The sequence below is a fragment of the Anopheles maculipalpis genome, chromosome 2RL (assembly GCF_943734695.1).
Source record: "Anopheles maculipalpis chromosome 2RL, idAnoMacuDA_375_x, whole genome shotgun sequence".
Classification (NCBI taxonomy): domain Eukaryota; kingdom Metazoa; phylum Arthropoda; class Insecta; order Diptera; family Culicidae; genus Anopheles; species Anopheles maculipalpis.
In genome coordinates, this window is record NC_064871.1 from 65215040 (window position 1) to 65242810 (window position 27771).

At 42.2% G+C, this 27771-nt stretch overlaps 3 protein-coding genes and 1 pseudogene across 3 annotated transcripts in view; all 4 read right to left on the reverse strand.

Annotated features, from left to right (window-relative positions):
- The window catches only part of LOC126556435 (uncharacterized), a 507197-nt gene that overhangs the window by 85197 nt on the left and 394229 nt on the right, over positions 1-27771 (reverse strand). The window lies entirely within an intron of this gene.
- LOC126567382 (uncharacterized) lies at positions 1614-2068 on the reverse strand (annotated as a pseudogene).
- On the reverse strand, positions 12418-13929 carry LOC126567384 (SET and MYND domain-containing protein 4-like). Its single transcript, XM_050223606.1, has 2 exons — positions 12599-13929; positions 12418-12529 (listed from the first exon to the last, which is right to left on the reverse strand). Exons 1-2 carry the CDS (start codon positions 13927-13929, stop codon positions 12418-12420), a joined length of 1443 nt encoding a protein of 480 aa, XP_050079563.1.
- On the reverse strand, positions 25788-27299 carry LOC126567385 (SET and MYND domain-containing protein 4-like). Its single transcript, XM_050223607.1, has 2 exons — positions 25969-27299; positions 25788-25899 (listed from the first exon to the last, which is right to left on the reverse strand). The coding sequence occupies exons 1-2, from the start codon at positions 27297-27299 to the stop codon at positions 25788-25790; spliced, it is 1443 nt and encodes a 480-aa protein (XP_050079564.1).

The following is a 27771-nucleotide window of genomic DNA, read 5'->3' on the forward strand; positions in this document are numbered from 1 at the left end:
AGATTATGGAATTGAATGTTTAGACACGGACAAAACAGTACTATCGCTCGTTCATTAATTTTGGAAGTCTGGTGTCTGGTGTCTGGAGTCTGGTGTCGTAGCAACCCTGGCATTGAAGTCTTTGTTGCTAACCTTTTTAAATAACGATTGATGAACCGTGTTCCATGTTAGGACATGTTAAATAGGTTTTATTTTTAGATTTGCAAAGATATTGTGCTGTGATGTGCTAATAATGAATAAATAAATGATAGAAATAATAAATGTTCTAGTTTAAATAAATAAAATAAATCAATGAAATAAATGAGTAATGAAGATGTTTAAGACATTCTTTCGCTTAGGTCGCTAAAATTAAACAAAGACTCCTGAAGGTAACAAAAACAATTGTATATGGGAACATTGGTTAACATAATCGTATGATTGTAACGATGGCTTGATCATCTCTCTTGAATGTCGGGCATTTGCAAAGCTGATGACAGAGTATGAGCCAATGTAGTTGCTGAGAACGATAAAAAAAATCCAATTGTGTCTATTGCTTTGACTGTGAAAACTGGGGAGTTGACCCCTGACTTGAGCGTGACATCTCATATGACTTACGAAAAGTAAATCCTCTAAAGGATTTAAGAAAGAAGCATCAACATTTGTAAAACTGAAATGAAGGGCAAAATTTTCAAAGGAAATAAAGTGTGCCGGACCGTGGTAATGGAAAAGGTGGCATGTAACAACTAGAATAGCATACGGACAGAACTTCAAAGTCTGAAAACACAAGTAGTGGTTCTTGTGATCAAATTAAGCATCATCGTCCAGCACATTGAGATTATATCATAATCAAGGCGTGGAAAAAGTTTTGAACGAGGTTTAAATATTTGGAAATTCGATGTGGAATATGTTTATGGACCAATGAACCACGCCCATGAGCGGATATGCTGAAAAAATCCTTACTTAAATAGCCGACAATATGAAGAAATGTCACCTCTTGAAATGTTGCTAGCTCTAGGCGGTATGGTAATGCATAGTCGGAATATTTACTAAACATTGAGTATTTCTAGAGAGTAACATTCAGTAAAATACTGGAACAAGCGAATGAACGCAGTTCCTAAAGAAGACAGATACATTCAAAGTTAATGGAAAAGGCATTCTCGTCGACTGTGGAAGTAGTGAAAAAGAAACCAAGCGTAGACAACGTTAACGACGAGGGAACATTCAATAGGCCCCCATCTCGGAAGGTGGCCTGCGGCTACAGACCAACACTCAAGATGGGGTATGTGGGATTCATCGTGACGCTGGGTCCATTAAGTGGACCCGGCAGCCGATGCGACCCAACTAAACCACTCCTCGACCTGATCCGAAACCTGCCGATGCGCTGATGTGCGTAGTACTCCATGTAGGATCGTTTGTGCGATGCACTCATCCCGTTGACGCGTGGTTGTTACGTCATTCGTTCTTGTTGTCTCAGCTGCTGCTGCTGCTTCTTGCCTTCCTTTCGGCTGCTGCTGCTCAGATCCGCCCGTCCGTAATCGTTACTCCCGGTTGGGTCTAAGCTCCTGCTGCTGCTGCTCTGGTTACTCGTCGCTGCTGCTGCTGTTTCCGTTGTCGTTGTCGTCCTTTGTGGGCCGTTACTGCGGCAGCTGTTGCTGCCTTGTGCGTTCCGTGTTCCGCCGTCGTTGTTGTCGCCTCCGTCTTGCCATTGGTGGACTTTCCTCATTCCACCTCACTTGCAGTTGGCACACATTTCCGCAGCCAGATTGTCCATCGTCAAGCGGTTGTGGCTCTGCTGCTGCATCTCTTGTTGGGTCCGAGCAAACCGTGGACAGTGGAACATTACGAGTTCGACATCTTCCACGTCGTGTTCACACACCGGGCACTTTGGCGAGCCGTCGCGGATGCCTTCCTCGACAAGATAGCTTCGGAGAAACCCATGCCCTGTAAAGAGTTGAGAGAGATAAAAATCAATTTCTCCGTGCTTACGATTTACCAAGGACATAATGTCCGGGATAAGTCTCCTCGTCTTCGTCCCCGGCGATCCCTGCTGCTCTGATCCGGCTGTCCACTGTTGTTGCAAGCGTTCCATGGTCTCCTATCTGCGACGCTTTCGTATGTCTGGTCCAGGACATCCCCTCGCTACCTTATCGTCATGGCAGCAGATATCCTCCTCTAGGAGGAGGACTAGCGGGATAGTACTTGCGACCACGCAAGCTGCATCGTAGGAAACCGTCTGGAAGGCGCTGGCTACTCGCAGGACGCAATGCGATGAACGTCTCTCTGTAGAAGTATCCGTCCCCACGATGGAGCCGCGTAAGGGACAATGCTATTCCCAACGTTAACCAGGGCTCTCCTTCTGCTGCTTTTGGGGCCACACTTGTTCGGTCTCAGAGTGGTCAAGGCATTGATGATACGCGACGCCTTGGTGCAAACCTTCTCCAGATGCCGGCCGTAGTGCTGCTTGCGCCAGAGCTCGACCCCGAGGTACTTGAGCGATTCCGTGGATATGATCGTGTGTCCCCCCACCCGTCATGTAGCCGGTCTTTTGATGGCCCAGCTTCAGACTCACTCCGTCCATCCAACCCTCGATCATCTCCAGGTTCCTCGTAGTAAGGGTGCTGATTTCCTGTAGGTCCCTTCCGATATCCTTTCACATCATCCGCATATCCTATTATATTATTATTATAGTACCAAGGATTATTCTGCATCGTTTCAACGTGATAGTGTATCTATTTTGCATAATAGAGGTCTTTTATGGCATGTAAAAGGAAGCAATTAATCATGTCAAAATGACTCTCTACAGGTCAAAGTGACACCCAAATTTGGGTGACATGGTAACGAACTTATTTAGCAGAACTTTTAACAAACGCCATTAAGTTATCTAGTTATCTAATCTAGAGACGAAGCAGGCCATTCCGATGCGCTGACGAAACATGACAAATGCAATCATTGCATCAGTTCTGGAATTCGAATCGAATCGAATTGAATAATTGTATCACTTCTACAATGCCACCCTGAAAACAAAGCTTAATATTTTGTCACCCCCGATCAAATCTTCCAAAAGCCAAACAGCGAATCCAGCAAAAGTGTTGCAGCACTTATCACTTATGATTTTTAGGTGATTCCTTGTTAAACTGGTACGACTGTGGAAGGTTACAATGGACGGTGGTGTTACTAAGATTTGATCATAGTATCAAAGTATGATTTCTCAACAGTTACGACGTGCTCAACCCTGAGCAGGTCTAGACGAAAAATGTTAATACTTTGCACAGCATCGATGAAATGTTGGAGCTGCAGTGCTTTGAGAAAACGTATTTTGTCGCCAGAAGCTGCCATTCGTTGCCCCCAGCGATCGAACATTGCCCTGACCTAACGAACCTCTCTCTTAAAAACATCATCACGATGGCGGGATAGTCAACGGTGAGTGATAATAAATCTCAGTAAAAGACCAATAAGCAGATCGAGTCACAACATCAATAACAGTCCAATGGAATAATGAAGTTTATCAGTAAGAAAAAGGGAGCGAAAAATATAACTAAAAATGAAAATTGCAGGAAGAAATGCTTCAACGCAATAAATGCAGTGAAGGTGATACATGGGACACGGTGACACGACAGAAACATTTGATTTCTGTCCTAAAAGCAGAGAAGCAAGTATGAATTGTCTTAATGGTCATCAAGAAACATGATGAGCCTCCGACTGTCGGCTGCGACTCAAATATGCATACCACCGCCCATACAGACGGAACCAATGTGGAAGCGTAGAGAGATGCAAGAGTCGTAAAAGTAAGCAGTGGAATCACGAGTGCTGGGTTTAACGCTCGGACGTTGTAAATCATGTTCTGTCGGTGGATTTTTGCTCGGTTTTGCAATATTGAACATGATCAGTGCTGATCGAATCTTCTCTGGTGTTTGGGAATTATCAGAACGCGTGTCTCTGTGCCAACATGGCAAGTTTATGATCCAGCTTTGGTGGCAGAAGAAGCATGGTAAAAGAATGCAATTGTTGAGTCTGCTGACCCTTCCGTCAGACATTTATTTCTAAAGTCACGGCCACCCATGGTATCTTGGGCGTTTGAAGGAAGGGTGTAATATTTTCTCCACACTGCATCTACATTTCCCTTCAATCACATCTACCTTTTTTACTCGAGACATAAATGGCTAAGAATGAGATTTTCGGGTTAAAGAGCGATAGATTCTGTATGATGGTTGTGATTGCAGAATTAACAAATAGAGATAGAAACTGGAAGAAATAGCGATTTAGCCACATACTGTTGAAATTAAACATTTATCATTAATCTGAGTCATCATTCACACACTGATTAGCTTTAATCGAACATTATATTGTGACACTCGATTCAAGGTATATTATTACTTTGAATGATATTTGTCAATACGGTCGAATTTCCAACACAGCTACCGATTTCCTAGAATTCTTCGACTAATTTATTGCTGCGTGTTGTTTCATTTTTCACTAAGCACGCTTGCTTCGATGTCTGTGGTTGTGTGGCCTGTTGTAGTATTGTTCTTTTAAATTTTCTTAATTGCAACAAGAATACGTCTACAGACTTTCCTTGGTACAGGAAACCTAGAAAACAATATTCAAAGATTATTTACAGTGGACATGATCATTCGTCGACATAACCATTGCAAAGGAGCAATTTAACTAAGTAAATGAAACTAACCTTACATGAAGGCATGACACAACATGGCAGGAATGACCTTGCATGAGTGTTTTCGGTCTTAACAAACGTTTGTCAATGAAGACATTTGTGGTCAGAAGTGTAGTTAGGCGTGATTCTTTGGCTTTGGTGCTTATGATCCTATGGGAAGCTGTGACTCCAGACAAGGCGCTTGAGGGCAGGGTAACTAGCGTTGAGCTGCACATCAAGAATGATCATAAAATCACCAGCAAGTCACAAGCCGAAGGTTAAAAATGTTTGTCGGAAAGCAAAGAAGAATCGATCTACAGTGATCATGTTCGAAACGCAAAGACGTGTAAACACTTTTGTTAGCCGGTAGGCATCTTTCCATTCATTGTTCCGTCAACTTTTACGCCTCTCGCGTCTCTCGTTGTTTTCCCATACTGATGACTTTAAGCTATTAATGACCATTTAGTTTAGCATAATTGGCACGATGGATATCACTATCTGCAGCTTTGCATTGGGTGCAGTTTTCAAAGGTACTGCTTTTCGCAAGTTTTTTTTTCTGGAGTACATTATCTTCTTAGTTTCCCGTTTACACCACGGGCAGATTAAGGGCTTTCGGAGACCACTGCGAAACGGTGTGAAGACCTAGTGCAGACTCATCATATAAACCTTTTCAGTTGTGAGAAGAGCACACTTCTTCGAGTCGAAACCGACGAAAAGAGGGAAAAGAGGGAGGTAGTACTTGTCATAAAATTGGATCCAGCTCGTCTCGCATGGAGATCCGTGTTGGTGAACAAAGTATGAAGAGTAAGAGTTTACGGAGGAGAAAAACATGCTTCTCTTCCTTTCTACGACGGTTGGGTTTCTTCTCCTGATGTTTGGACTGAAGGTGGTCTGAAGATGCTCTTCAATCCCAGTATTGTTAAGATATACTGCAACAACAACCAGAGGTGGATTTTGCTCTTCTGTGGCCCTAAGCGGAAATGGTTTTTGGGCCCTTTCGTGGAAGACACTGTCATTTAACGTCCTATGATGGGGGACAAAGATGAATTGAATGCCTTTGGCGAAATTGATATCGGGATCCATCACAATCAAAACCCAAAAGTGTTAAGCGGGAGGTGGGAGGGGGTTTGGGAGATCTTGGATGAGCCTGAAGACATGGTGCCGATAAGAAGCATCGTTCAATGTGCTGAGCGAGGGGTGAAGAGGTTAGGGGTTCCAAGGCAGCCATCGGTGCACCTTCTATCCTCAAGTATTTACAACAAACATTGCGTTTTGGGCTTCGACCCGGGGTCCCTTTCGAGGTGGGGTTCCACGTGCCCGGTCGGTCCGCTCATAGGAAGATACGCCTGTGACAACTACTACTGATCGTCGAAAATGACAATTAACGATGGTGAATCCAGAAAGCAACATGCGATAAGACATTTGGAACAAAATGAAGCCACCTTTTTCCGTGAAACCACCAGACAGTAAAGCACGCTAATTTAGTTGAAGTACATATAGTAAACGGTTTCGCAGCGCTTGATACTCATCGCAAAAGGAAGAGGAAAACAAATATCTAAAGTAGAGTTGAGTAGCACTGAAAAGCAAAGACTTAGGAGTTTACATTTATTAATATTCCGTGACTCGTCCAGTTGTAGAGTTCTTTAGAGGTTCCTGGTAGTAAGCTAATAAAGGAAACTCTGTAGCGTCTTCTGACTTTTTCTTGCCGGGTTTGATCGACATCAAGGATACGAGAGAGCTGAACTATTAAAGTCCAAGTGATCGACAATGCTGATGATTAAAAGGGGCAGTTTCCATGAATCCCTAAAAGCACACGGCATCACGGGTGTATTTTGTCTGTACCGTTTAGATCACTTCCTGTACTATCTGACCAGCTCTGTTCTAAGATTTAGTACAAACACTGGACCAAATCAAGTAAAAGGCCCTGGGCTGTGTTCGACCCGAATTTTATAAGCATTTCTGTAACGGCCTTGATTATCATTGAGGTCATAATCATTTAATAAGTGTTCGTTTTTCAAAGTATAATCATGCAGAGTGTTGTCATTTGATGAAGAAATCTACAGTCGACACACAGGAGTTACAGTAGTATGTTCAGAGAGTCCTTTATTCAGCGAGAGTTTTAATGCGACTACTACGACGTTGATGAATAAGTGTCTGACTAAGGAGAAACTGGCAGTGCTACCAGAACCACAGAAATGGTATCGGACGATTAAAAAATCCCAACATCCCAATTCGGACTATACCATATCTGTTACTTAGTATGCATCCGGATTCCCTCTCTACAGAACTTCATTTTGATACCGTTCACACCCATCGTTAACCCATCGGTATGACACATTTCATGATAGCTCACATCTATATGTTTAGCCCTTGGATTATAGGCTTCCCTGCTAGCCATTACCATCGCGCTCCGGTTGTCACAATACAGCTCAATCACATTTTGCGTTTTAAACTGGTTCATAAACCATAGCAACCAAATCGCCTCCTTAGTTGCATAAGCCATTGCAAAATATTCCGTTGTATTCACCCGTATCACGACGATAACTGATTTTATAGACGATGGTTCCTTTGAGATATCTCAAAATTCTTTTAACCGCAATCCAATGAGTACTATCATGGCGATCGTTGTAACAGCTCACGCTACTGACTGCAAAAGCCAAATCTGGTTTGGTCCCCTGTAACAAATAAAGCAAAGCTCCGTTATGGTTATCTACCAAAGGCGTAGAGAACTATAACGTACTACCGGTGAAAAGGTTTCAGCATAATCGTTGATTATACCCTACTGTTGACTACAACCTTTGGCAACCAGGCGCTTTGTGTCGGATTATCCTGCCGTATTCTGCACGTTTTTTCTTGAACACCCATTTTGTTCTAATTGCTTTGCGACCCCGTGGAAGATCAACCAACTTCCAGGTCTGATTGCTCTCGAATGAAGACAACCCGTCTTACATAGCCTTCTCCCAGGATCCTGCATCATGCGCCTTCAATGCGTCTTCACGATCTTTCGGGTCCTCTGGGTTGCAATCTCTGGTAAAGTAGGACACGAAATCTTTACGAATTACCGGACGGGATGTTCACTGGGATCGTCGCAAGGTAGGTTGTTCTTCAATCTCATTATTCCCGCAATCTCATTATTCCTGTACTATCTGACCATCTTTGTTCTAAGATTTAGTACAAAGACTGGACCAAGTCAAGTTAAAGGCTCTGGGCTGTGCTCGTCCCGAATTTCAGAGGCATTTCTGTAACGGCCTTGATCATCATTGAGGTTCGAATCATTTAATAAGTGTTTGCTCGTTTTTCAAATTATATTCATAGAGATCATTTAAATGATATACAACACAACTGATTAAACATTGTTTGAAACCCCAATTGTTTTTCACTGTGTGTCTCTTTATCTTTTTAAAAGCCCAAGGTATAATAACCAAGTGCAGTTCGAATAAACAAGGAGCCAACCTGGGGACAGTTCATTATCAGGGGTCTGGGCAAGGAGAAGTGAAAAGCATGGCCTAACACGCATGAATACTGCTAAAGTCTTTTCGATCATTATCGGATGCTGGCTGGAGTTGCCAATGAATGATTGCAGAGTTTTTGCAACTATGAGTCCCTATACCTTCGTACGACTTGATACGATATGATCGATACGATCTACGGTGACATGGACAATATGTCCTATCGGACGAGGTAAACTTTCTGCATCTGATTATCGAAAAGTAAGCAAACACAGGGTTGTGGATGAGAAATGTAAGTTTTAAAACACACAAACAATCATCAACCACTGCCTCGAAACACAAGGAAGAAAATGTAAGGAGACCCAAATGTGAGCACTGCTCGATGGGTAACGTGAATTGGAAAATAAATTAGAGGCTTGGAATATTGATAACGCTAATGATAAAGCATCATGTTTGTCAGCAATTGAAATCACATTCCATTGTAGAATATATTAATTGGATCGTTTGGATAAACTGGTGAATTTGGCACATTTTGAAAACTGCTGATAAATTACGTTATTTTTTTAAGAGAAAGGAATGTAAAGAAAACTTTATCGAGTATAGTTTTTCACATCGATCATCCACAAAATACTAACAGGTTCCTCATAACAGTTCGTCGACTGCATTGACCATAACTACTTCATATCAACGAATACTATCAGATGTTAGATATCATTTCTTAAAATCTGTCTTTTAATTAATAATTTAGATGTTTAACTCGATGTGAGGTATTTAAAAAAAGGAAAAGGGTTTCAAACATACTATTATTATTAATAAATTTTAGTGTAAATGAAATGTTGATGAAATAGTGTCTACGCATTGTTTTCGGAAGTAAGAGCGGTTTCAAATGTGTATTATGTGTATTATGCTCGATAAAAAACGGCATATCATGGAACATGGACTGGATCAGCATTATATACAGTTGAAGGGTAAATGATGTATGGCTTCTTAATCCACTGCTTACCATGAGATGCATGATGCTATCAAAACTAAGTTATCATTAGACTTAAAACTGATTTTAAAAACAAACTTGTTTAAAAACAAACTGCAGGTTAAGGTTGGCTGGGGTAGGGAATAGGGTTTACCATGATCCCATGGGTGGATGTGATGCCAGATGAAGTGCTCATAGGACGAGACGAGAAGCTCGCGCACATGTGAGACTTGTCGGAAAGCAAAGAAGCATGTGATCTACACTTTTCTCTGTGATGCACAAAGCTAAGTCAAAGCTTCTGTCTGGGCGCAAGTCAATCGACCGCCGATATGATTTACATCGTTCAAGTGATCATTTTATGATCTTTTCGTCTCTCTCCGTTCCTACATTCATTCCGTGGAAACGGGCGGTGGGATAAGTGTTTGAGTAAAAGCCGACAATCGGAGTCTCAATGGAGGATATTGAAATTAGCATTTTGCAATTAAAGGTTGACCTTGTCTGACTGCACATTTTTTGCAAGCTTGCATTCCTTTGTCTGGGGTCTTTTCGGTTTTCAGTTCAACGATTGTACTGAAGAAGGGAAATTATTGCTGAGCACGTTGGAGAAGAAATGCGTTCGAGGTGGCGGATTCAGCACCTCGGAGGCTTCAAGCGGAGTGGAAGTTGAGTGACCGCATCACATTGAAACTGACACAGCACGTTTAAATGATCGCACTTTAGCTAGTGTGAATAAAAGCCACGGGCGACAGAAACTAATGTTAGATTGTATATTTTTATTACTTTAAACAAGTAAAACAAAGAACATTAAACTCGTTAGTTCATGTTATATAATCCCTAAGAATTGTAGTATTTTTCTTGAAATAAATTTGTTTGTTAAACAAATTGTTTGGTTTGAATGTTTTGTTCTTCTGCTATCTTCTTTACACGGAAGTAGCGGGGTTCAAATCCCATCTGGACCGTTCCCTTGCAGTGAGGAAGCTGCTATGGATTGTAAGTTATTAATTTACCTGCTACCTGTGTCGTTCGTTTCATACATTTATTCCACACATCACATCACATAAATTAGGAAGACATAGGACAAAGAAATATGAGCTTCAACCGAATGCGAGCAAACGGAATGACAATAATACAAATTTTAATATCCCTTATGAAAATTAAGCATATACTTATGGTCATCAAGAAAACATCGACAGCATGATGAGACTCTGACTGTCGGCTTCTGCTCAAATACGTATTCTGCCACCCATACACACGGAACGAATGTGGAAATGCAGCGAGACGCAAGAGTCATAAACGTCGAGCAAAACGATGTGTGGGGCTCGGCACTCGGACGTTGTAAATCATATTGTCGGCCGCTGGATTTGCACTCAACTCAATTCAATGTTCGCGTATTGAAAATGATCACTGCAGATCAATTCCTCTTTACTTTCCCGAAGCAAAGACACGCGTATCTCTGAGCGGGCTTTGAAGATTTTACGACAACTTTGGTATGCAGACGGATCTGCCAAGGTTCAAGGAGTGTGAAAACTACTCTGGCCTCAAGCGCTCAAGCGCACCCATTGGATTATAAGTACTGATGACCGAATCATGCATAACGAAATTAAAAATGCATTCATCCGTCTTTACCACATTTTAGTTTCGTCTGTAAGTGGAAAATAAATAAAATTGTGCAACAAAACGATAAAGTTAAACAACTTAGCAATAGAATTTACCATGCTTTTTGACATGAATATTTATATTTTCACTGAAAAACTTGAGTAACGACTGATTGCCGCGTAGACAGTGCCATCACTTAGGCATTTGTGTCTGAGTAGAACATAATGTTTTTTTAAAATTAACTTCTTAACATTATACAACTGAGATTCGAGGTTATCGTTCGTTGATTTTGTCTTGAGCTATTGCATTCGCAGCTTTAAAAACTCCTTATCCCGATGTTTTGTTTAAGACCTTCGCCAATAGAAATGTCTTTTGGCGGCAAGGCATGTATGGGGTACAAACACAAGTGTTAAATGGTATCAATTAACAAATAATTCTCATTTTAAGATCATGAAAGAAATTTCACAGCAGCCTTGAATCGGAATTTATTTGTATAAATACTTTACCTTAGAGCAGTTATGTTCAAATGATGTTTACTTCTTTCTTTCTCTTAATGTGAATTCTTATTGGTTCACAGCGTTTGATGAATAGATGGGCATTGGAACAGTTAAAATTATTTTCAGTGCGATTTTCGTTTATTGCTAAACGCTGAATTACCTCAACAATCCTTTATTTGTAGAAATTTCGAACCGTTCGATTCTCTCCTATGTTTGAGTTCAGTAGTTCCAATTTATTTGACTGATGCGTAATCATGCTCATTCCTAAAACGTTTCAAATATTGAGCCAAATAATATACATATTTGTAGGTCACAAAGAGTGATTCTTTCATCCACATATTACAAATTTAGAGTCACCTGTCGTTTTGTCAATTTTGTAGAGGAAATTGGAGTCTTTTCTATCTATTTCCTACTTTAAGCAATTGAATGTTTGATTTGAAACAAAGAAAATGATGTGGAAAGCATTCTGAAAAATAATTGAAGTATTACTGCGAAAACGTGTTGTGCAACAATAGGCAGTAGACGTAACAGTTATTGCCAAAACACTCTTACTGTGGCACATTAATCTATCTCATATCATAAGAAATGCATGATTGTATAAATGTTAATGGAAGTGATGCAGATTATTGATAAAGATGATGTTGATGACACACCTCTCACACCTTCTTTATCAATTTTTATAATTTATAAATATTTATAATTTAAAAAATGTAGAACTAATTGTACCAAGTTGTCGTTTGAAAATCTACTAAGCTAATAGGCTCTAAGCCTGGCCCTAATGACTCTCGATACTAATTCAATGTAATCACATTCTTATTTTTTACTACTTTCATGATGTTCATGATGAGGAAAATTTATCAATTGGGGAAAATTCAATTCCTTCATCATCGTAGTTGATAGTCCACAAAACGTTTAAGCTACAAACACTCTTGTTCTAACGAAAAACGGACTCCATTTTCTAAGCTCAGCCTCGATCCCTTAACGAGAGCCATGCTACTACCATCTCATATATAGTTGGTACTCTTGAGATGTTTGTAACGAATGAAGGATAATGACGGGCTTAATTTAATTTAGCGATCACCTCCCACGACATGATCTAATTTCCGATCACAGTTAAAAGTAGTACGCCTTTGACTTGTTTCGTTCCTGCAGTCTCTTGAGTTGTGTTTTCAGTGAGTCAATCAGTGAATGATAGAGCTGTATCTTACCACAGTGGACAAAGTCGTTTTAGAAGTTTGTAATATTTGTGAAACTGCTCTCCGACGACCGAGAACTTCAAAACACTCCCTTGTATTCCGACACAAATGATGGTTGACTTAGCACACGTTTGCTTGCACACTGATGACAGTAGCATTCAAAGACATATCTGGTATCCGAGGGATTAATGCTGTGGAGAATATAGATAGACTTAAAGCAATACTTATTCACAAGCCTAAAGCTTATCAAGCCAACTTACCGATAGTCGATGTACATCTGTGAGCCTTTTGGAATGTAAGTATTAGTTACAAATACAATTTCACCGTCCCGCGACAGATGATATTCTACGTTCGCGTTGCATGAGTGGTTGAACATGCTGCCCGTCGTAAGCAGAACTAGTGCGTATGGCTCCGATGTCGAATTGTACTCTTCTTTTGAATTGTCCTCCTTGGAGCAATGCAGAACCAAAGCGTTGACACGAAGGATGTGCAAATGGCGTACAGTTAGCTCAGCTAGAATTTCCTCAAAGCTGGTCGGTAGCTTATGTTCACGCACGAACATCTTAGCCAGTGAGACTGCTCTCAGTCCGTCATAGGTCAGGGTTTGTTTGGACAAATGACGCCGGTTGGTAGCCAATCTGTAGATCTTCCGATAATCTGCCTTTGCATTAGGTGCACTGTAATCATGTGCTCTGACGTCGTCAGTTAGTCCTCGAATGTACGCAACGAGTGCATCCGACGTTATGGGAAACATTTTATAGACACGGATTGTAAGGCGCAGAGCGAGAAACTCAATGGGCGTACACTGTCCAATGAGGATTGGCATTATGGCACACTCCATTGAATGATATTCCTCGCAGGCACGTGTACGGCAGGTCACAGAACAGAACATTGCCAACGAGCAGGATTGGCACGGAATTAGAACGAATGGTGCGTAGTTCAGACAATGGTGACATCGCACCCAAAAGTCATTCATGAGCACACTCACGTATGGCATCTCGCGTAGAGCCGTACTTCCTGTTGACAGGCTGCGGCGAGCATATAGATAACGGCCATGCTGAATTGATTCTTTGCACTCCACTTGGCTTAAGTGATTCTCAAATATTTGGCTTTTATATGAGGACGGATAAAAATCTTCATTTTTTCGCACAAGTGCTCTATAGAACAAATATTGTGCGGAGGCATCGGTTGCGAAATGGGTCGTATTGACCTCTTTTGCATGTAAAATGTTATACAGGCAGTAGAAGTCTTCCTCGCTGGCGTATGCGATTCGAGCTCGCTTCAAGTATCCTTCCGTGAGTTGCTTAGAACCGGGTGTGCTGTAGGCGATCAATAGGTTCAGCTGCACAAGTAGATACATTTTCAGTTTGGTGGTGTTTGGCCAACTCGAAGAATAGTGAGTAATGTAGTAATCGCAGTAATTGTAGAACCACAATGCATGCATGTTATTCTTAACGTTACTATAAAACGTGATGGTTGGCGAGCAATATTCATTCAATTTCATTCGCTGCTCAAGTATGAACGCCACCAGCTTCTTATCGTTACGGCAACTTCTGGATGCTACGAGCTCGGGTGGGCCTTCGGGTTCCATTTTCGATAGATCTCGATGCGTAATTCGTACCCAAACACACTCAAAAATAAGCACACTTGAAAGCACACTTTCCCACTGACGAATGGCAAACGCGGCAAGTGATCGCGAAATAACTCACGGATTTGATGGATGCAACGTCCGACTCCATGAAACACATGTGCAGCACAAGAAAGTTGAGCACGGAATAATGCGGTTTCCAGCTTCACGGGAATTGCATTCTTCCTGCCGATCTGCATGCTTGCATGCGCCGTGATCAACGAGACGAGAAAGAAAGAGAGAGAAAGAGATAGCTGCTAGAGATGATCGGCGAGATTGGAGCTGTCTTAGGAAGGTAAGAGAAACTCTTTAGGTCGGGTTCTATTGGACTCTCTCTGACAAACAGCATGTATGGTGCGTGAGCTTTCCAGCAAAAAAGCAGAGAATATGCAACGATCGATCTTGTTACCCTTTTCTCTTTCTGCCGTTCTCTGCATGACGTCAACGCAGTTTGCGCTGCATAGCTTGCAGTAACAATATGAGCAGCTGTTACCTCACGCATCAAACTCACTGGTGAGTGCAAAAACGGTCACTTTCGAACGCTAACCTGAAGTCCCTCATACCGACGAAGAGCTGTGATGTACTCGATGTATCAACTGGGCGTCTCCATCAATTCTCCATTGGTTGGGTTGATCAATTACTGACTAAAAAATAACCTTTTTCAATGTTATAGGTGTCAAAACGAGGGCTATTTTACAACATGTAGCACTCCCAGGAATTCATAAGATAAAAAAGGATTTAGAAATTAGTATTGATTAACCGTGAAGTAACATTTAATCAGAAAACAAAATGTGCAGCAGTGTAATGCGATTTTCAGAGTCCCAATGAGAGATGTTTTGGTAAAATGAAAGATATTTTTCATTCATAAGTGACAATGTATGTCCAGATCTTCCATTATTTACTCAAATCTAAGAGATTATCAACTGATCCCGTTTAGAAAAAGATATGAATTTCTTGGAGGAATTGAGGATTATTATTATTATTATTATTATTATTATTATTATTATTATTATTATTATTATTATTATTATTATTATTATTATTATTATTATTATTATTATTATTATTATTATTATTATTATTATTATTATTATTATTATTATTATTATTATTATTATTATTATTATTATTATTATTATTATTATTATTATTATTTATTTATTTATTTACAATTGATTATGACGGTCCAATGCCGTATTGTCAACACCGCTTGTGTTGAAAAAAAAAAAAAAATTACAATCATATTGATAAGGCATTTCCTCCCTATTATTTGCCTTATCCCGGGCATACTCGGTTGTGGATGGTTGTGGTGATGGTGTTGATGATGCTGATGATGATGATAATGATGATGATGATGATGATGTAGTGGTGGTTGTTGTGAGTTTTGATGGTCCGGGGCTATTGCTGTGTCTATTGTGATGATGGTGGTTGGTTACATCCGAATTCCGGCTATAGTGGTGATGTGGCCGTTCTATTGTTGTCCTTTGTGGATTGGTCTGGACTGCAACAAACAAACAAATATTGTTTAGACAGCACATTTATTTGTCTTCGTACAGTGTTCTCCAGTGCATTCCAGCAATGACATTCCAAGCTCAATCTAGTCAACGTCCAATCAAAGGATGATCGACAAGCTCTATCCCGCAGCAGCGAAAGCGACTTCACTACTCCCGAGACTGAACCCGCCGAACACCCCGAACCCGACGCCAACATTGTCAAACTCAATGTGCCAAAACTGGACTGGAGTGGAGAACACTGCACTTTCAACAACGCCTGCCTCCCTTTTACGGCAGTGTTGGAATCACCCTCGAGTGTTATTGCCCAGTCATCGGATCACCCGTGGCACTACAAAAAATACACTTAAAACATAGACAACACAACATTTAACAAAAAAGGAATTCCCCACAAAGGAGTAATACGTCGTGCGGCTTCATACGCCGTTGTACAACCGCGATCGAGTTGAACAGCGAATCTAACACTGCTGTGTTTCTGCTTGATTCGGGAGGGATGTAGTATACTCCGATGAAGACACGGATTCCCTTACAGAGCACATTTATCCACAGGATTTTTAAGGAGGGATAGCACACAGGAACTTGCGATGTTGTGAGATTCGATGAGCAGGCAATAAGAACTCCACCACCGCGGGTGGTACTGCTATTATTAGATGTACGATCGCATCGGTAAACGATGAGGTTGTCATCGGAAAAGAGTGACGAGGGTATCGAATCATCCAACCAAGTCTCGGTGATAACAATGACGTCATAATATATATCCGTGAGTGCGAGGCGAAGATCAGTAAGCTTAGTTCTAATACCTCGCGTATTTTGGTAGTAAAAATTTAGCTTATGATTGGTGTTGGGAGTGTGGGAACCGGTGTGGACGATTGTTATTGCTGCGCCTGCAATGGTAGTGGTGAAGACGGACCCGTGGTATTGAGTGTTGTGGGAGCCAATGTAGATGTGCGTGCCGGCGATAAGCTAGCATTAGTATCTTGCAGATCCGTCCGTTGATGAGTGCTGGAGATGGAATGCGGGTGGTGAAACTCGGTTGCGGAACGTGCTACGTTGTTTACGGTTCGTCTACCAACGAACTCCTTAAAGGCTGTTCCGATAGGCCAGGTGGACTGTGACAAGGCTCGATCCTGGAGCGCGAGCGACAAACCGACCTTAAATGACGAAAAGGTCAGCGTGCTGGGATCCCGACTAGCCGGCACTAACTTTCTAACGATGACATCATCAGTGCTGAGTTGCTGCATAACGAACGCCAGTACTTCTTCGACAGTGGCCATCGGTCGGCAGCGCGACAGGTACAGCCAAAATCTAGGTGTTTCGGGTGGCAGCAATAATGCGGCATGAGGTGGAGCTATTATCGGGGCTGTGCCGGTAAGTAGTGGATGAGTCTGTACATCTGACGGGGGGGAGCGATCAATCAGGCGACGCTTTGCAGGATTAGCCGGTTCGGTTAAAGGTGTAAGTGTGAATTCAGGAGTGAGCGTTTCGGTTGCGGCAATGCGGTTCGAGGATGAAGTGTTGAGCTGGAGTCGGACACTAGTGTGATGTGTCAGTGAGGAGAGCAACGAACGTTTCGTCTTCTCCAAGGCAGATAACATGCGGGACTCAAACTCAGCCGTTAGTTGAGATTTGAGATCGTTGAGTGCATCGTTCAGCTCAGCAATCACAACTGAGCGACCGCTGCTGCGTAGCTCACAGCATCCGGGGCATAGCCAGAGAACTGGCTTAAACACTGCGTTACTTACGTGCGTTACACGAACGATGCATCCAGCCTTTGCAGAAACCATCACACTTGTAGAAGGGATCCTCGGGTGCTGATACACGGGAACATGACACGCATACGTCTGCCATCAGGAAGTGTGAGATCAACGACCGACGATCACAAGGCGCCAAGCAAACTTCTATCCGGAACAAACTCGTGAAGCACAAAAACACAAGATCAGTGGCAGTTTTATGCTGATAACAATCAATCCGCAATCCAACACAGAGAAACAACTGCCCACTTGCAGTAATCAGTGCAGTACGCGAAATTGTGAGAAATAACGTGAATCGGTTAATTTAATCCGTTATATCGAGGAGTGGTGCAAAGTACGTGTTGTCAGTGCGAAACGGTGAATGAGAATTATGAATGTGTTCTGTTAGCAGATTATGAATATGTCAGTTCTGTTGTCAGTTTATGTGGCAATACCGCGCTGACATGGGCATGGATCCGATTTCTCTTGAAGAACATCATAGGCTCTCCATACTCTACTCCGACTCAATGCGAACGTGCTTGGGAAGCGCTGCCATCATCCACCATCAAGGCGATGTTCCTTGGTGACTAATGGCGTATGGTGGAGCAAGCCATCAGCAGCACAGCCGAGCGAACAATTGACCGTGTATCAGAGGAAGGAATAGTTTGATGATGAATGCAGGCGAGCACTATCCGAGAAGAATGCAGTGCGTGCTCACATGCTCCTACGCGAGACCCGGCAGAACGAGGAACACTACAGACGACTGAGGAGGCAGCAGACCCGGCTCTTCCAGGACAAGAAGTGCAGCTTGGAAGAGTCAGACGAGCAACTGATGCAGCAATTGTCCCAGTCGGGGGAAACTCGCAAATTCTATAGGATGTTGAATGCGGCTTAGGGCGGTTTTACTCCCATGATCGCTATGAGCCGCGGCGAAAAAGGCGATATTGCCAGACATTACAACTCAGTAACCATTGACTAAAATGGATAGATCAATCTCAGTAGGCATTTGAAAAATGGGCATAAAAGCTGGAATTGATGAGATTGCAGAGTCAGTCAAATACAAGCTTCAATAATTAACACTTAACCTGGTGATGTGAGTCTGGTCGTGATATCTATATCCTGTTGGACGAGCGAGAGGTGATCAACAGGTGGATGTGCTACTTCGACAGACACATTAATGGAGCAGATGCAGGAGGTACCGAACTAGGCGCAGGAAAAAGAAGAGTGCTGGGCGAAGTCACCAGTGCCATCAAACAGCTGAAATGTAACAAATCAGCTAGCAGCGATGGGCTGGGCTGCGGTGGCCGAACTGTTCAAGATGGGTCCGGAGAGGCTTGCTGGCATCATGCACCGGCTGATTGTTAGGATTTGAGACCAGGAAGAAATACCGGATGAGTGGAAACTGGGTGTATGACACCCGGTGTACAAAAAGGGCGACAGGATGGATAGTGCTATCTTCCGGGCCATCAAAGTCCTGAATGCTGCCTGAATGCTGAATGCACCTAACTGAACACCATGCCGCAGTACGGATTGATCGGGAAGCTGGTACGGCTGCTAAGGGGCACTATGGACGGGGTGCAGTGCAAGGTGAGAGTTTCGAGCATGCTGTCGAAATCGTTCAAATCTCACCGGGGTCTGAGACAAGTAGACGGACTCCCCTGTTTGTTGTTCAACATCGCTCTGGAAGCGAGAAACGCAGGCTTCTATATCCGGTTCACGATTTCCACCCGATCTCTCCAATTCTTTGGTTTTGCGGATGACATCGATATCATCAGACGGACAACGGTGGCGGTGTGCGAGGAGTACACCCGACTGAAACGTGAGGCCAATAGAATTAAATTGAGCAACAATGTGGCGGACAGAATACCTGTTTGCCGGAGGCTCTGACCGTGATAGAGCTCGACTCGGAAGCAGAGTATCAGCTGACGGCGACGATCTCGAGGTGGTAGAAGAGTTCTGTTACCTTGGTACAATCGTAGCTTCGGACAGCGTAAGCAGTGAAATCCGAAGGCGCAATGTTCAGGGGAATCGTGCCTACTACGGACTCCACAAACTCCTGCGATCCAGAAGACTCCAACAAATGTACGATATACTGCACCTTGATACCTCTACGGGTACGAGTCTTGGACTATGCTGACTGAGGACGCCAATGCACTCGCCATTTTCGAGCGGCGGGTGCTAAGAACTATCTTTGGCGCTGTGTGCGAGCAGGACGTGTGGCGAAGGAGAATGAACCACGAGCTAGCTGAGCTGTTTGGCGGTGCTGATATCCTGACGGTAGTCAAAGCCGGAAGTATACGTTGGTTGGGCCACGTGATGAGGATGCCGGACTCATGTCCCACCAAGAAGGTGCTCGTCAGCGACCTGTTCGGCACGAGGCGTAGAGGAGCACAGCGAGTTCGTTGGCTGGAGTGCGAGCTCATCAAGTGACACACAGCGACCTCGTCAAGTGGAGTCTAACCTGTCGGAGATCGGATGCAGCCGTGGAAGGAGGACTGCAGCCCTAGACCGAATTTCCCGGAAACGGATTTTTCGACCTGGCTTTGTCGCCGTGACGTGCTAAATCTTGAGCAGGCCAACAAGAAGAAAAAGAAAATTGGACGGGTCGAGTCACAACACCAACAACAGTCCAATGGAATAATGAAGTTTATCAGTAAGAAAAAGGGAGCGAAAAATATAACTAAAAATGAAAATTGCAGGAAGAAATGCTTCAACGCAATAAGTGCAGTGAAGGTGATACATGGGACACGGTGACACGATAGAAACATTCAATTTCTGCCCTAAAAGCAGAGAAGCAAGTATGAATTTTCTTAATGGTCATCAAGAAAACATCCGCAACATGATGAGCCTCCGACTGTCGGCTGCGACTCAAATATGCATACCACCGCCCATACAGACGGAACCAATGTGGAAGCGTAGAAAGATGCAAGAGTCTTAAAAGTAAGCAGTGGAATCACGAGTGTTGGGTTTAACGCTCGGACGTTGTAAATCATGTTCTGTCGGTGGATTTTTGCTCAGTTTTGCAATATTGAACATGATCACTGCTGATCGACTCTTCTCTGGTGTTTGAGAATTATCAGAACACGTGTCTCTGTGCTAACATGGCAAGTTTATGATCCCAGCTTTGGTGGCAGAAGAAGCATGGTAAAAGAATGCAATTGTTGAGTCTGCTGACCCTTCCGTCAGACATTTATTTCTAAAGTCACGGCCACCCATGGTATCTTGGGCGTTTGAAGGAAGGGTGCAATATTTTCTCCACACTGCATCTACATTACCCTTCAATCACATCTACCCTTTCTTTTCGAGATAAAAAGGGCAAGGAATGATATGTTCATTCCCCTTTTTTTAAATGATTGATACGATTCTATATGATGGTTGTGATTGCAGAATCAATAAATAGAGATAGAATCTGGAAGAAATAGCGATTTAGCCACATACTGTTGAAATTAAACCTTTATCATTAATCTGAGTCATCATTCAGACACTGATTAGCCTTAATCGAAGCTAATTATATTACGACACTCGGTTCAAGGAATATTATTATTTAAATGATATTTGTCAATATGGTCGAATGTCCAACACAGCTATCGATTTCCTAGAATTCTTCAATTAATTTATTGCTGCGTGTTGTTTCATTTTTCACTAAGCATGCTTGCTTCGATGTAATAAATCTGTGGTTGTGTGGCCTGTTGTTGTACTGTTCTTTTCAACACGGCAGGAATGACCTTGCATGAGTGTTTTCGGTCTTAACAAACGCTTGTCAATGAAGACATTTGTGATCGGAAGTGTAGTTAGGCGTGATTCTGGCTTTGGTACTTATGATCCTATGGGAAGCTTTGACTCCAGACAAGGCGCTTGAGGGCAGGGTAACTAGCGTTGAGCTGCACATCAAGTTTGATCATAAAATCACCAGCAAGCAACAAGCCGAAGGTTAAAAATGTTTGACGGAAAGCAAAGAAGAATCGATCTGCAGTGATCATGTTTGAAACGCAAAGACGTGTAAACACTTTTGTTAGCCGGTAGGCATCTTTCCATTCATTGTTTCCGCCAACTTTTACGCCTCTCGCGTCTCTCGTTGTTTTCTCATACGGATGACTTTAAGCTATTAATGACCATTTAGTTTAGCATAATTGGCACGATGGATATCACTGTCTGCAGCTTTGCATTGGGTGCAGTTTTCAAAGGTACTGATTTCCTCAAGTTTTTTTCTTCTGGAGTACATTATCTTCTTCATAGTTTCCCGTTTAAACCACGAGAAGATTAAAGGCTATCGGAGACCACTGCGAAACGGTGTGAAGACCTAGTGCAGACTCATCATATAAACCTTTTCAGTTGTGAGAAGAGCACACTTTTTCGAGTCGAGACAGATGAAAAGAGGCTAAAGACGGAGGTAGTGCTTGTCATAAAATTGCATCCAGGTCGGCTCTCATGGAGATCCGTGTTGGTGGTCTGAAGATGCTCTTCAATCCCAGTATTGTTAAGATATACTGCAATAACAACCAGAGGCGGATTTTGCTCTTCTGTGGCCCTAAGCGGAAATGGTTTTTGGGCCCTTTCGTGGAAGGACCTGCCATTTAACATCCTATGATGGGGGACAAAGATGAATTGAATGCCTTTGGCGAAATTGATGTCGGGTTCCATCACAATCAAAACCAAAAGTGTTAAGCGGGAGGTGGGAGGGGGTTTGGGAGATCTTGGATGAGCCTGAAGACATGGTGCCGATAAGAAGCATCGTTCAATGTGCTGAGCGAGGGGTGAAGAGGCTAGGGGTTCCAAGGCAGCCATCGGTGCACCTTCTATCCTCAAGTATTTAAAACAAACATTGCGTTTTGGGCTTCGACTCGGGGTCCCTTTCGAGGTGGGGTTCCACGTGCCCGTTCGGTCCGCTCATAGGAAGATCCGCCTCTGACAACTACTACTGATCGTCGAAAATGACAATTAACGATGGGGAATCCAGAAAGCAACAGCAAGCTAATTTAGTTGAAGTACATATAGTAAAGGGTTTCGCATCGCTTGATATTCATCGCAAATGAAAGAGAAAAACAAATATCTAAAGTAGAGTTGAGTAGGACTGAAAAGCAAAGACTTACATTTACATTTATTAATATTCCGTGACTCGTCCAGTTGTAGAGTTCTTTAGAGGTTCCTGGTAGTAAGCTAATAAAGGAAACTCTGTAGCGTCTGCTGACTTTTTCTTGCCGGGTTTGATCGACATCAAGGATACGAGAGAGCTGAACTATTAAATTCCAAGTGATCGTAAATGATGATGATTAAAAGGGGCAGTTTCCATGAATCCCTAAAAGCACACGGCATCACGGGTGTATTATGCTCGATAAAAAACGGCATATCATGGAACATGGACTGAATCAGCATTATTTACAGTTGAAGGGTAAATGATGTATGGCTTCTTAATCCACTGCTTACCATGAGATGAGACATAATGCTATCAAAACTAAGTTATCATTAGACTTAAAACTGATTTGAAAAACAAACGTTTGCAGTTTAAGGTTGGCTGGGGTAGGGAATAGGGTTTACCATGATCCCATGGGTGGATGTGATGCCAGATGAAGTGCTCATAGGACGAGACGAGAAGCTCACGCACATGTGAGACTTGTCGGAAAGCAAAGAAGCATGTGATCTACACTCACTTTTCTCTGTGATGCACAGAGCTAAGTCAAAGCTTCTGTCTGGGCGCAAGTCAATCGACCGCCGATATGATTTACATCGTTCAAGTGATCATTTTATGATCTTTTCGTCTCTCTCCGTTCCTACATTCATTCCGTGGAAACGGGCGGTGGGATACGTGTTTGAGTAAACGCCGACAATCGGAGTCTCAATGGAGGATATTGAAATTAGCATTTTGCAATTAAAGGTTGACCTCGTCTGACTGCACATTTTTTGCAAGCTTGCATTCCTTTGTCTGGGGTCTGTTCGGTTTTCAGTTCAACGATTGTACTGAAGAAGGGAAATTATTGCTGAGCACGTTGGAGAAGAAATGCGTTCGAGGTGGCGGATTCAGCACCTCGGAGGCTTCAAGCGGAGTGGAAGTTGAGTGACCGCATCACATTGAAACTGACACAGCACGTTTAAATGATCGCACTTTAGCTAGTGTGAATAAAAGCCACGAGCGACAGAAACTAATGTTAGATTGTATAATTTTTTTACCTTAAACAAGTAAAACAAAGAACATCAAACTCGTCAGTTCATGTTATACAATCCCTAAGAATTGTAATATTTTTCTTGAAATAAATTTGTTTATTAAACAAATTGTTTGGTTTGAATGTTTTGTTCTTCTTTTTTGAATAAAGAAATATGAGCTTCAACCGAATGCGAGCAAACGGAATGACAATAATACAAATTTTAATATCCCTTATGAAAATTAAGCATATACTTATGGTCATCAAGAAAACATCGACAGCATGATGAGACTCTGACTGTCGGCTTCTGCTCAAATACGTATTCTGCCACCCATACACACGGAACGAATGTGGAAATGCAGCGAGACGCAAGAGTCATAAACATCGAGCAAAACGATGTGTGGGGCTCGGCACTCGGACGTTGTAAATCATATTGTCGGCCGCTGGATTTGCACTCAACTCAATTCAATGTTCGCGTATTGAAAATGATCACTGCAGATCAATTCCTCTTTACTTTCCCGAAGCAAAGACACGCGTATCTCTGAGCGGGCTTTGACGATTTTACGACAACTTTGGTATGCAGACGGATCTGCCAAGGTTCAAGGAGTGTGAAAACTACTCTGGCCTCAAGCGCTTGGTCTGGGGTCACAGCCACCCATTGGAATATAAGTACTGGTGCCCGAATCATGCATAACAAAACTCAAAATGCATTCATCCGTCCTTACCACATTTTATTTTCGTCTGTAAGTGGAAAATAAATAAATTTGTGCAACAAAACGATAAGGTGAAACAACTTAGCCATAGAATTTACCATGCTTTTTGACATGCATATTTATATTTTCACTTAAAAACTTGAGTGGCGACTCATTGCAGAGGACACAGTGCCATCACTTTGGCATTTGTGTCTGAGTAGAACATAAATTTTGTTAAAAATTAACTTCTTAACATTATACAACTGAGATTCGAGGTTATCGTTGATTTTGTCTTGAGCTATTGCCTTCGAAGCTTTAAAAACTCCTTTTCCCGATGTTTTGTTTAACACCTTCGCCAATAGAAATGTCCTTTTTTAGCGAAAAAAGGCATAGGTTACAAACACAAGTGTTAAATGGTATCAATTAACAAATAATTCACATTTCACAGCAGCCTTGAATTGGAATTTATTTGTATAAATACTTTACCTTAGAGCAGTTATGTTCAAATGAAGTTTACTTCTTTCTTTCTCTTACTGTAAATTCTTAACGGTTCATAGCGTTTGATGAATAGATGGGCATTGGAGTAGTTATAAATTATTTTCAGTGCGATTTTTGTTTATTGCCAAACGCTGAATTACCTCAACAATCCTTTATTTGTAGAAATTTCGAACCGTTTGATTCTCTCCTATGTTTGAATTCAGTAATTCCAATTTATTTGACTGATGCGTAATCATGCTCATTCCTATTACGTTTCAAATATTGAGCCGAATAATATACATATTTGTAGGTCACAAAGAGTGATTCTTTCATCCACATATTACAAATTTAGAGTCACCTGTTGTTTTGTCAATTTTGTAGAGGAAATTTGAGTCTTTTCTACCTATTTCCTACTTTAAGCAATTGAATGTTTGATTTGAAACAAAGAAAATGATGTGGAAAGCATTCTGTAAAATAATTGAAGTATTACGCGAAAATTTGTTGTGCAGCAATAGGCAGTAGACGTAACAGTTATTGTCAAAACACTCTTACTGTGGCACAATAATTTATCTCATATGATAAGAAATGCATGATTGTATAAATGTTAATGGAAGTGATGCAGATTATTGATAAAGATGATGTTGATGACACACCTATCACACCTTCTTTACCAATTTTTAAAATTTATAAATATGTATAGTTTAAAAAATGTAGAACTAATTGTACCAAGTCGTCGTTTGAAAATCTATTAAGCTAATAGGCTCTAAGCCTGGCCCTGTTGACTCTCGATACTAATTCAATGTAATCACATTCTTATTTTTTACTACTTTCATGATGTTCATGATGAGGAAAATTTATCAATTGGGGAAAATTCAATTCCTTCATCATCGTAGTTGACAGTCCACAAAACGTTTAAGCTACAAACACTCTTGTTCTAACGAAAAACGGACTCCATTTTCTAAGCTCAGCCTCGATCCCTTAACGAGAGCCATGCTACTTCCGTTCATATATAGTTGTGTACTCTTGAGATGTTTGTAACGAATGAAGGATAATGATGGGCTTAATTTAATTTAACGATCACCTCCCACGACGTAATCTAATTTCCGATCACAGTTAAAAGTAGTACGCCTTTGACTTGTTTCGTTCCTGCAGTCTCTTGAGTTGTGTTTTCAGTGAGTCAATCAGTGATTGATAGAGTTGTATCTTACCACAGTGGACAACGTCGTTTTAGAAGTTTTTAATATTTGTGAAACTGCTCTCCGACGACCAAGAACTTCAAAACACTCCCTTGTATTCCGACTCAAATGATAGTTGACTTAGCACACGTTTGCTTGCACACTGATGACAGTAGCATTCAAAGACATATCTGCTATCCAAGGGATTAATGCTGTGGAGAATATAGATAGACTTATAGCAATACTTATCCACAAGCCTAAAGCTTATTAAGCCAACTTACCGATAGTCGATGTACATCTGCGAGCCTTTTGGAATGTAAGTATCAGTTACAAATACAATTTCACCGTCCCGCGACAGATGATATTCTACGTTCGCGGTGCATGAGTGGTTGAACATGCTGCCCGTCGTGAGCAGAACTAGTGCGTATGGCTCCGATGTCGAATTGTACTCTTCTTTTGAATTGTCCTCCTTGGAGCAATGCAGAACCAAAGCGTTGACACGAAGGATGTGCAAATGGCGTACAGTTAGCTCGGCTAGAATTTCTTCAAAGCTGGTCGGTAGCTTATGTTCACGCACGAACGTCTTAGCCAGTGAGACTGCTCTCAGTCCGTCATAGGTCAGGGTTTGTTTGGACAAATGACGTCGGTTGGTAGCCAATCTGTAGATCTTCCGATAATCTGCCTCCGCATCAGGTGCACTGTAATCATAAGCTCTGACGTTATCAGTTAGTCCTCGAATGTACGCAACGAGTGCATCCGACGTTATGGGAAACATTTTATAGACACGGATTGTAAGGCGCAGAGCGAGAAACTCAATGGGCGTACACTGTCCAATTAGGATTGGCATTATGGCACACTCCAGTGAATGATATTCCTCGCAGGCACGGGTACGGCAGGTCACAGAACAGAACATTGCCAACGAGCAGGATTGGCACGGAATGAGAACGAATGGTGCGTAGTTCAGACAATGGTGACATCGCACCCAAAAGTCATTCATGAGCACACTCACGTATGGCATCTCGCGTAGAGCCGTACTTCCTGTTGGCAGGCTGCGGCGAGCATTGAGATGACGGCCATGCTTAACTGATTCTTTGCACTCCACTTGGCTTAAGTGATTCTCAAACATGCGGTATTTATAAGGGGTCGGATGAGCAACTCCATTTCTTCGCATACGAGCTCTATCGAATAAAGTCTGTGCGGAGGCATCGGTTGCGAAATGGGTCGTATTGACCTCTTTTGCATGTAAAATGTTATACAGGCAGTAGAAGTCTTCCTCGCTGTCGTATGCGATTCGAGCTCGCTTCAGGTATCCTTCCGTGAGTTGCTTAGAACCGGGTGTGCTGTAGGCGATCAGTAGGTTCAACTGCACAAGTAGATACATTTTCAGTTTGGTGGTGTTTGGCCAACTCGAAGAATAGTGAGTAATGTAGTACTCGCAGTAATTGTAGAACCACAATGCATGCATGTTATTCTTAACGTTACTATAAAACGTGATGGTTGGCGAGCAAGATTCATTCAATTTCATTCGCTGTTCAAGTATGAACGCCACCAGCTTCTTATCGTTACGGCAACTTTTGGATGCTACGAGTTCGGGTGGGCCTTCGGGTTCCATTTTCGATAGATCTCGATGCGTAATTCGTACCCAAACACACTTTCACACACAAAAATAAGCACTTTGAAAGCACACTTTCCCACTGACGAATGGCAAACGCGGCAAGTGATCGCGAAATAACTCACGGAATTGATGGATGCAACGCCCGACACCAAGAAACACATGTGCAGCACAAGAAAGTTGAGCACGGAATAATGCGGTTTCCAGCTTCACGGGAATTGCATTCTTCCTGCCGATCAGCATGCTTGCATTCGCCATGATCAACGAGACGAGAGAGAGAGAGGGAGAAAGAGATAGCTGCTAGAGATGATCGACGAGATTGGAGCTGTCTTAGGAAGGTAAGAGAAACTCTTTAGATCGGGTTCTATCGGACTCTCTCTGACAAACAGCATGTATGTTGCGTGAGCTTTCCAGCAAAAAAGCAGAGAATATGCAACGATCGATCTTGCTACCCTTTTCTCTTTCTGCCGTT